This window comes from Gekko japonicus, unplaced genomic scaffold, assembly GCF_001447785.1.
Source record: "Gekko japonicus isolate JY-2015 unplaced genomic scaffold, Gekko_japonicus_V1.1 scaffold101, whole genome shotgun sequence".
Classification (NCBI taxonomy): Eukaryota; Metazoa; Chordata; class Lepidosauria; order Squamata; family Gekkonidae; genus Gekko; species Gekko japonicus.
Genome location: NW_015165238.1, coordinates 1,567,684 through 1,579,222, shown reverse-complemented (window position 1 = coordinate 1,579,222; position 11,539 = coordinate 1,567,684). Strand labels below are relative to the sequence as shown.

The 11,539-nt window shown below is 40.1% G+C and overlaps 1 protein-coding gene across 1 annotated transcript in view; it reads right to left on the bottom strand.

Moving 5' to 3' along the window:
* The window catches only part of MLLT10 (myeloid/lymphoid or mixed-lineage leukemia; translocated to, 10), a 147,684-nt gene that overhangs the window by 113,190 nt on the left and 22,955 nt on the right, over positions 1 to 11,539 (bottom strand). The window contains exon 5 of the mRNA XM_015410006.1: positions 2,445 to 2,554. Within this exon, the coding sequence (XP_015265492.1) occupies positions 2,445 to 2,554 (110 nt within the window). The remainder of the gene's footprint in view (positions 1 to 2,444; positions 2,555 to 11,539) is intronic.

Here is an 11,539-nt window from a genome sequence, read left to right as displayed (position 1 = left end):
TTCAGGGAAGAAACAGATGAAATAGGGAGTTAGGGGAAAATGAGATATCCCCCCCCCAAGTCCTTTTGGGTTCCTGCTTGTTTTAAATATTCTTGAGAAATCACATGCAGGTAACAAACATTTTCTTCAGACTCCAGCTTCCATTTACGAACAAGTTTTGTAAAATCATAGGGATGCCACACACTCGAGTCTCTGGCTCATCCACATCAGCCCTAATCCAGATGCTTGTAAACTGACCACGCCTACAGTGAATACACAAGGGACTGGGCCTTCTTTTGAATCAGAAGATCAATATTGTCAGCTAATATTATTTCAAAGCCAGTTAACAAAGACATCTTAATGATAATTACCATGGATATATGTAATACATGTAAAGGAGAACCACTACGTAACAATATGCTTCCTATATTAATGTGCACCTACCACATATAGGTCAAAGTAGACAATTTCTAAGCAACATGTAAGAGGCTCTGAACATACAGTACAGTGTCACACTACCAGCTAAATCAAATTTCTTTCTGATCTTTCCCAGAACTACATAAAAGATTTTGGAACAGATGGTAGTGAAACTATTTTCAAGACTGCCTGAAGATAGCAACCTTTTTCAGTGTACTCTTCTCTCACACCCTTGAACCTTTATATGTTGAAACACCAAAAACACTCTTGTTCACATGCCTTCTCCCCCACCTCAGTCACTCCATGAAGAATGCTTTAACTGACCCTGATATCTGAGAGGAAAAGAAGAAGCTTCTCTCTTTCTCCACACACACAAATATTTGACAGAAGTAGTCAATTAAAATACTGTGTAAATTTAGAGGCAGACTTATGTTGGGATATGTTAAAAAGTGATAATGCTAAATGCATGGATTTTTGTGAATTTACACATCTTTTAAAGTATACTTGGATACAGGAAAAGATGTGTGCAGAGGGGTGGTATAAAATAAAAACAATATGAATTTTTTAAAAAGGCAGTGAGATAATGTGGAGTGGAAGTCACCAGAAAAAAAAGTGTATAACAGAACAGCTAAAACACAACAAGTGTGAGTGAATCTGTGAGGAACCACAAGAAACCATGGCAGGGATAGCAACAGCTCCCCAGGTTCAATCAAGTGACTTACATCAGCCATATGGTTTTTGGTTTTTTCCTTTTTACACATAACTGCTTTTGAAGCTCTGCTCAGTTTCAAAAGCAGTTTGTCAGGTGACATACAGTTTGCCATGTAATGTAGGGAGCTGCTGTTTGAAAAAAAATCACTTCTAATGTCCTCTTACATTCACAGAACTCGTTTCATGGCTCTTTTAATCCTGACCCTATGGAAGAGGTCGTTTTTATGGCCTTAATATTAACATTCATCAATACACCTGGCATTTGACAAAGTTAAATATACCTGTAAGAGAAATTAAAAACAGAAGTAAGATAAACAGAAGGCCTTGTCAGATGTTACTTTGCCAGTGATAATGTAATAATAGAGGGAATGAATCTCACATTTGTGCTTCCTACAATACGTGTCTAACAATATTTTATCAGGGCTGACGAATGTATCTGTCTGCTTGATCTCTAATCCCTTAAACTGGTCCCCAAATTAAAATGAATAGTAGATCACACATATAAACACAGTATAGCTCTGAATGAATGTTACTTTAGCTTGACTCAGACATTCAGTTAAATACAAGGCAGGGAATTGAGATAGTGCTGGAATTTTCTGCCTCTGCCCCTACCACTCCAGAAACTTTTACAAACTGCAACATGGGGGATATACTGAGCACAAATCACATCAGTGAAACTTTTAAAAGTTACTTTTATCTTGATTAAATATTCTACATGCAATAGCACATGTACAATATGATGTCCAACATGCAAACTTTGTAGGGTCCCAGGGAAATGTGATCTCAGTCACCCAACACAAGCAAAATGGAATATCTATATAGGACTATTATATGCCTGTGGGGGTGCAGAAGAATTAGACAGATTGTTTCTGTTATTACATTGACTGTCTCAACCACAGAAAATTTTGCCTAACGAACTAGGTACAAAGCCTAAGAATACTAGCATATTACAAGAAACAAAAAACTGAAGACTCAAAAAAATAAATTGAAAGATCCAAAGCTATTCTCAATCAGTAGTCACTAAGAAACTTTTCAATAATTATTGTGTTGAGCAGTTGAGATAACTGTTATAAATACCGTATGTACCTTGGAAACTTATTTGATGATCTTAACATTATTTAAACCAATGCTGAAAAAAGTTAGTTCATATTATCAATTTAAGACATTATTAAAAGAAAATATTACAACTTTACTTTCACATAGAATGTTTTAAGAAACAGTGCTAGAAATTCACAAAGTAAACTATGGTCAGTTTTTAAAAAGGTCTGAAATATCTAAAATCATTTAACAAACAATAAAATTATATCAAGAAAACAAGTCATAATACATAATTATACCTTATTATAACGATCATGAGGGACAGACTGCAACACGATAGGTTCCATTGTAGAAACATTAGCAAACTGCACCTCGGGAATGTACAGAGCACAAACCACATGAGCCCAACCTATAAAAAGTTAATTAAATTTTATTTGTAATGTTCTTTGAAAATGCAAACAGAATAATTTCAGCTATAACAAAGAGAACCTTCCTTGTGACTTGCATGTATTTTAAATTATTCAATACAACATAGGTAAGTAACCTTCATACATTCCTTACCATATGATCGCATGCAACAACAGGATAAGGTGACAAAGCATTTTCAAAGAGCTACAATACAAATCTATAGAGAACTGATACAAATTAATAATGTTATTTTTTTAAATTGAAACCTTTAATCAGATCTTTCCCACTGAAATCAATATGCTTATAGATGTATAACCGAGAGCAGAATTTGAGCAGAATGAAACATATACAGCTTTCTTCTTATAAGTCTCCCTATAGGAAATTTTTGCTTCTTCTGTGTTGTTTAGATCCAATACTACAACTTGTATCTTCCTATGTAATACCCCAGCATAGTATTTCAGATCATGAAACAGTTGGTTTTTCCCCTCACCTCTTAAAAGTAGCTTTTGACATTATTTCACAGAAAGGTATGATATACTTTGTCTGTTTTTTCCTTTCAATTTCCAGGGATTCTTGACCCAGAAAAGAGACTGCCTAATTTCAGGTTCTCTGTGGTTCCCAAGGGAGCCACCAATTTGTGTTTGCTGAAGGAAACAATTTAACCATGTCTGCTACTGTTTCATTGCATAAATAGCTCAGCTTGAAAATTTCTTTGCTATTCAAGTGCTGGCCATATTGTGTTCTGGATTGCTTTATACAGAGAATTCCCAGGCAGTTTGATACACCAATTTCCCAATATGAAAAGCAGCAGAATAGCAGGAATGTTCAAAGGAGAATTACAGCTTTCTACTGGAAATTAGGACCTCATCCTGTCCACCCTTGATACTCCTAGAATTTCTTCAATGGCAAGTATAATGTTTTCATACCTTTCTGCCTTCTGTATCTGAAATGATCTTCTGCCACTCGTTGCCCCCCCTCCCTTGCCATCCTCTACAGAACCCAATATGTGATATTACCGAATATAGTTCTAAACAGAATAATGTTCTGGAGCTCAACAATATGAGTTAATCTAAGCATAACCCAGTTAATTTTTTTCTTGGAAGCATGTCTATACCAATAACATTATAGCTGTAGCTACAATAAAGTTGGTAGAATTACTACCACTAATATCTTTAAACGGAAACATGCCATGTAGCCTTGCAGTGGCAGAGATCTGCAGGCAGTGTTTCTAATATTATTTTCAAACACATTTCAATTTTATACTTTACGGTATTTTGCACTTCAGACTCCCATTCTATATGCAAACACCCTACTGGTAGGAAGTCTGAACTGGCCTCCTCCAACATGTGCAAATTCTTACTGCACACACACAAAACTACATAAAAGCAATATTATACTATAAAGGCAAAAAGACTGTGCACAGTCAGGACTCCTAGCCTTGCTGTTGTTATTTATTTAAATTAACTTTGACCTATAACTCTCAGCCAAATAGGTACCCAAGGGAGCTTGCAGTACATGATATGAAAACTAAAAATACCATCAAAACAATTTAAAATCCACAGCAGTAACAATAAATATTCAGTTATGGAAATGAAAGCTGGAATTAAAATAGCATAAAAACAATGTGACAGTGACAAAAAGCAACTACAAAATGAACAAGAATTTAGTTTCGATCTAACCCCCTACAGAAGCTGTAAAGGTAAAGGTTCCCTTGCTCGAAAGCCAGTCGAATCCGACTCTAGGGTTGCAGGGCTCATATCCGTTTCAAAGCCGAAGAGCCAATGCTGTCCGAAGACGTTTCCGTGGTCATGTGGCCGGCATGACTAAACACCAAGGCGCACGGAACGTTGTTACCTTCCCACCGAAGTGGTACCTATTTATCTACTTGCAATTTCTTGCTTTCGAACTGCTAGGTTGGCAGGAGCTGGAACTAGAGATGGGAGCACACTCCATCATGTGGCATGTTGGCAGTACCAACAGACTAAAAAAATCTTTAAAACTATGATTAAAATGCCAAAGTATATGGAGATAGTGTTAAACGGCTAGTAGACGAAAAGAAAAATATCCATTATAACAGCTGTTCATAGGCTTCTATAAGTGACTCAGTATCCCAATTATAAGTATCCATGATTCTACCTACCAATCAAACAGCATGGACATTTTAACTTCCATCTTAACAGAATACAATAATTCGCCCAACACCAACCACCAGTCCATTTTTTTGCTTCAAATATTGGGGGGATGAGATGGGAAAGTTATAAAATAGTGACAAAGGAGAATGGAAAGGGGAGAAATATTACAGCAAAAATGAACAGTGGAAAAAAGAGACGGCAGTTTAATTCTAGCCAGCATCTATCTATCAAATCTGTCATGGTTGCAGGTAGTGAGAGATCCTATCTGGCATCATGAGCAATGCTATCAAAAATAACCAATGCATCAGATATTGCTTTCTAAAATAGTAAAAACATTAAACATTTAAGAAATGTATAATGCACCATCTGTATAAAGGCTCTAAACTTTATGGCAACAGTACAGTAGTACAATACAGCTTTATTTAAGAAGTATCTGAATAACAAACAGAAGACTTTTCATTTAATCAGTGGTTTTGATTTTTAATTTAATCACGATTTAACTCAATCTACCCTGCCTCCAGATACAACTGGAACATGCAACTGTTTTTCCTCAGCCCAAGTGGTATACATTAAAGTCAGAATGGTCTTTCAATAGAACTTAATGATTCCTCTCACCTCTTTCTGTTTGTACTTTATTTTTAACAGCCCAAGAAATTATAGGGAATTCAAATCAAGTTTGCAAACAGAGCGGCCTAACACCTACAACAACCAGATTAATCAGACAACCAGAAGGTAGCAAATACTGATCTACACTCCTGTTTTGTGTAAAATGGAAGTTTTAAGGCTAAAGTTCACTTTAGACCACAAAAGCCACACTGTTTATTTCCGTTCTCATTTTCCCAGGATCTCATAACTTTTTATAACAGACATTAGTCCTAATACTAATGGCCCCAGTCCTGTTAATAACAGTCGTTTAAGTGAGCTAATCAACAGGTTTTAACCCTAGTTTAGACCATAGTTTGTAGGTAAAAAATAAATGTAGTTAGATTAGACTTGCCAAACCAGTCCCAATTAGTCTCTTCCAAAAATGTATAAGTATGCCACTGTGAGTTAATGATACCTGTTGTAGGACAAATGGGCAGGATGTAGGAATGCACTGATGACCACTCAAATGGCAGTTACAAGTAAGAAATAAGAGCCAATGCTGTCCGAAGACGTTTCCGTGGTCATGTGGCCGGCATGACTAAACACCAAGGCGCACGGAACGTTGTTACCTTCCCACCGAAGTGGTACCTATTTATCTACTTGCAATTTCTTGCTTTCGAACTGCTAGGTTGGCAGGAGCTGGAACTAGAGATGGGAGCACACTCCATCATGTGGCATGTTGGCAGTACCAACAGACTAAAAAAATCTTTAAAACTATGATTAAAATGCCAAAGTATATGGAGATAGTGTTAAACGGCTAGTAGACGAAAAGAAAAATATCCATTATAACAGCTGTTCATAGGCTTCTATAAGTGACTCAGTATCCCAATTATAAGTATCCATGATTCTACCTACCAATCAAACAGCATGGACATTTTAACTTCCATCTTAACAGAATACAATAATTCGCCCAACACCAACCACCAGTCCATTTTTTTGCTTCAAATATTGGGGGGATGAGATGGGAAAGTTATAAAATAGTGACAAAGGAGAATGGAAAGGGGAGAAATATTACAGCAAAAATGAACAGTGGAAAAAAGAGACGGCAGTTTAATTCTAGCCAGCATCTATCTATCAAATCTGTCATGAAAAGGAGAATGGAAAGGGGAGAAATATTACAGCAAAAATGAACAGTGGAAAAAAGAGACGGCAGTTTAATTCTAGCCAGCATCTATCTATCAAATCTGTCATGGTTGCAGGTAGTGAGAGATCCTATCTGGCATCATGAGCAATGCTATCAAAAATAACCAATGCATCAGATATTGCTTTCTAAAATAGTAAAAACATTAAACATTTAAGAAATGTATAATGCACCATCTGTATAAAGGCTCTAAACTTTATGGCAACAGTACAGTAGTACAATACAGCTTTATTTAAGAAGTATCTGAATAACAAACAGAAGACTTTTCATTTAATCAGTGGTTTTGATTTTTAATTTAATCACGATTTAACTCAATCTACCCTGCCTCCAGATACAACTGGAACATGCAACTGTTTTTCCTCAGCCCAAGTGGTATACATTATAGTCAGAATGGTCTTTCAATAGAACTTAATGATTCCTCTCACCTCTTTCTGTTTGTACTTTATTTTTAACAGCCCAAGAAATTATAGGGAATTCAAATCAAGTTTGCAAACAGAGCGGCCTAACACCTACAACAACCAGATTAATCAGACAACCAGAAGGTAGCAAATACTGATCTACACTCCTGTTTTGTGTAAAATGGAAGTTTTAAGGCTAAAGTTCACTTTAGACCACAAAAGCCACACTGTTTATTTCCGTTCTCATTTTCCCAGGATCTCATAACTTTTTATAACAGACATTAGTCCTAATACTAATGGCCCCAGTCCTGTTAATAACAGTCGTTTAAGTGAGCTAATCAACAGGTTTTAACCCTAGTTTAGACCATAGTTTGTAGGTAAAAAATAAATGTAGTTAGATTAGACTTGCCAAACCAGTCCCAATTAGTCTCTTCCAAAAATGTATAAGTATGCCACTGTGAGTTAATGATACCTGTTGTAGGACAAATGGGCAGGATGTAGGAATGCACTGATGACCACTCAAATGGCAGTTACAAGTAAGAAATCTGTTTTTACATCTCCGTGGTCTCTGTGCATTCCATGATGGATACAGACTAGCAAGCTAAGCTACCTGGTGCAGGTGCATGAAGCAAAAAGGGAGTGAAGCACAGCACATCCAAATGATGCTTCATTTCTGGCTCAAGCTTTGAGGGTGTACTGCTTCACTGAAGTTGTCAGGTAGCTGCATGATAATTCTGGGGGCAGTACACCTCTGCTGATGGCCAACTGCACTGACACTGCTCTGGTTGAGTGAGCTTTTATTCTATATGCAAGAGGTTTGTGTGCCAGTTTGTAGCAGAGTTGCAAGGTGTGGGACATCCAGGCACTAAGCCTCTGAGATGAAACACATTATCCCTCCTTAACTCCAAAGTAGGACACAAAGAGTGGAGGTGTTTGCAAAATTCCTTAGCGCAGCCCACATAGGAGATGACCCTTCTGACATCTAAGTAATGGAGAGACCTATCAAAATCAAATGACAGTGAGGAGTAGAAGGTTGAAATACCCAGATCCTGGTTCAGGTAGAATCCTGACACCACCTCAGACAGAAAGGAGGTCAGGCTTGAGGACTGGCTTCTCCCTATGAAATCACAGGAATGGGGGATCAGAGCAGAGTACAGAACTCAAAATACCCATCTTGCAGAACAGATCACCACTAATAAAACTGTTGTCCAGGAAAGAAGTCTGGCTCACACATAACTGTGGGTTCAAAAGGCTTGCCTATAAGTTGCATCAGGATAAGCCAGAAGTCCCAAGCTGGAACTGAAGATTGCACTGTAGGATACAACTGAATGAGGATCCAGAAGAACCACTTTACCAGGATGTAGCAAACAGTGAACATACTTGGACTAGAGGTTGAGAAAAAGATAGCTGCCAAAGGGACCCAGAGAGATGCATCAGCCAATCCTGGAGACTAAAGTTGGAGATCACACTCCAGGGTAGAAAAGTAGATGGCTCCCATCCATACTAGGAAACTGAGGCAGTGAAATGTTTATTGGACTGTGGGGTAATCTTCTGCAAAACAGGGATGATTTGTGGCTGACTTTGGGAGAATGCAGGTGTCCATTTACCAAGCAGTAACTTAAATTGCTTGGTAAGCTTATCTCCTGCAGTGCCTTATCAATTTTACCATACTTCTTTTCCACATGTTTGATCACGCACAAATAATTGGTTTAAAAAGACTTCACTACTTGGTAGGATGATTGACTTGCCTTGTTGTGAATGTAAGCTTTGGGTGGTAACTGATAGTCTGTGTTGACTGGGGTTGCAGCCCCAATCCATTCAATCCTATTCACTTTTACTTGTAATTAAATTCCACTGTACCCAGTTAAATATACATAGGATTGCAGCCTTATCATTTGTGTTGATTAATTAGTTACAACTTTACCTGATTGGTGAGAGCAAATGTTAATTGGTGAACCTTAAACAAGTGTGCCTTTTGCTCTCAGCATAGTTTGATTCTCCCACAAGAGGCTCTAGGGATCACAGCTCTTGCCATTCCAGGTCTTCGACATAGTCACACTACATTTCTTCTAGAAGTGGAGTTCTGGAAAATGTCAGATGGTAGAACCCTATACCTATACCTAACAAGGTAGAACTAGCTTCTCAGGGGCATCAGTTCTTTGAAGGACAAAGCCGACGGATTCCCTAATGGGCAAGACTGCACCTGGCCTTGGGTGGTCTTAAGTGCAGAAGTATTTAAGTGGTATTCCAAGATCCATACAGAGGCTTCCTTGATTGAGCGCAAAGGTGCAAGTGTTTTTAATCTGTTCAGAAAGTAGACATGATCCCGGGTGCCCACAAATGGTGAAGGCATTCTTGGTTGGCTGACCTAGTGGCTCTCTGAGCAGATGTGACACACACATAGAGTATTTCACCAGGACAGTCTTCAACGCCAGCCATTCCATCTGATTGCCTGGAGGTTAAAAGGCAGACTCTGTCAGCCATCAGATGTCATCCCATAGTGATTTCCGTGCTGCTTCAATGTACAAGTCCTGCTCTATTTGACATATAACAGTCGTTAGAAAACCTTTTTCATGGTCTCTGCCCATCATACTGATGGGGTTTTGAACCTGTGCAGAGCACCCATTCAGAAACTTCTATCGCTATCATTAAGTAATGAAAAGGGCAGTTTTGGACTCTGCTCACCCTGAGACAAGGAGTCAGGCCTCCTGCTTTGCCTACTGCAGTGGTAACAGTGATTGAGAACCTCTGTGAAGAGTTTCTTGTACAGAGCTGTTTCTTGCCCTTACTTTAAAACAAACAAAAACTTTGGTGCTCGTTGCTTATAGATAGTTTTGATAATATATACAGTAAAGAATTTCAGAGGTGCTATGGCACCTATGGTGTGTTTAATGTTGTCATCAATATGGAGGCGAGCTTCCTTTAATTGATGGGCATGGTGGTTCTTTCCTGTGCTTGGGATTGCAACACAAGGTAGAATCATGTCTAAGGTTTGTGAAACAAGTTTGCTGCAACTGAGCCATGTGTCTGTGGTTTGTACTTTGGGAGAAAGCCCTCATGGTTTTGGAAGAGATGCAGAGATACCCAATCTTTGTCCTTCTTATTCCCAATAGGTAATTTTTGTTGTCATTTGTACCCCACCTTTTTCTCCAATGGGAATCCAAACTGGCTGACATCATTCTCTTGTTCTCCAAAAGCCCTGTGAAGTAGGTTAGGCTCAGTGTGTGTATGGTTGGCCTAAGGTTGATGGACGCATGAAAGATGGCGGCGAGAAAGGAGGGTTGTGCCCACCCTCCTGTTCTCTGAGGGAAAGAAAGAGTTTGAACGCAAAGAAACGGACCCCCAGCCTCGCTATAATGCATCAACGGCACCAACTGGACTTAAAGATTAAAGCTGGGGCGCTTAGGCGTCCTCCACTGAACTGTCCCCATAGCTACAACTCAGACCGGAGGAGAACAAACCGTCTGGCCTACCCACCGAGACTCCTGCTACTTGCAGCCCCGGACTGTGGTGAAGTACCTGCCGGCGCAGGGGGAACAGCTGCCGGCTGGTCTGCCCGGAAGCGGGCGGCGTGGAGGCTATTTCACAATGGCCCCCGAGAAACATTACAGAGTGCGGTGGCGGCAGTAGCAGCGGCCCTGGGGGCTCTGCGGACGACGGTGGGTGAGACTGAGAAGGGTTTTTCCTCCCCTAGGAGTCCCCCCAATCAGCCGAGCAGCGGGAGAGAAAAAGCGGACTGCTGGCGGGACCAGAGCCGATGGCACATTGGAACTGACGGAGGAGGGCAGACCTTGGACTTCAGGAACCTTAGGAACATCAAGGATCAGAAACGATTGCAGGCTCGAGTGTGGGCTGTGAAACGGAGCCGGCTGAAGAGATTAGCACCCACCGACAGGATTTGGACGCTGCTCCGGAGCTGCATGAATCAGCTGGCTAGGTGGGAAACAACGAACTGTGGAGCGGAGTTTACTGTTGGAGCTGGAGTCGGCAGCCGGGAAGTAATGAACTGTGGAGTGGATTTGGCAGCTGGAGTGACTGAAAGCTTGGCCCTAGTAGCCACTGCAGGGAAGGCTGCTAGATTTAGAACTAAGATTGGTGGCTGCTTTCCCCTCCACGTAGGCAGTTGTGTTGTTGTTGTACTGGGAAGATCAGTGCTGTGGAACAGAGCCTGGAATAGAGACTGCAGCTGGAGAACGTGGGGAGAGGGTAGTGCCCTTAGTGGCGCTACCAGGAAGGACATCAGGACTTTGCGACCTCTCATTGAACTGGAGTAACTGCTGATGCTAGGGAGTTAGTTTGAGGATTTTTGTCTGCTAAATACTGTGTATTAGGATTGTAAGGGAGCTTGTAGGAGGATTTTATTTGCTGGGGTGGGTGTGGGAACTCTAGTGAATGGCTAGGTTGACCAGGAGTTGTTGTTGTGTAGTTGTTGTTATGTAGTTTATAGCAGAGTAAGAGTTAGTTAAATTAGCATCAGTAATATTAAGTTGTGTCCTGCCTTTGTGAGGCTTGGCACCTGCTAATTATCAGTGGTCTGAAGCTCCTGCGGAGACCTGCTGAGATGGCAATGCCTGGCCAAAACATTCCGGTGCTCGTGGGGAGAGGAAAGTATAGCGGTGGGCCCAGGCAGTATAGTAAGGGAAGGCCACTGAGAAACAAAAGGGCTCGGT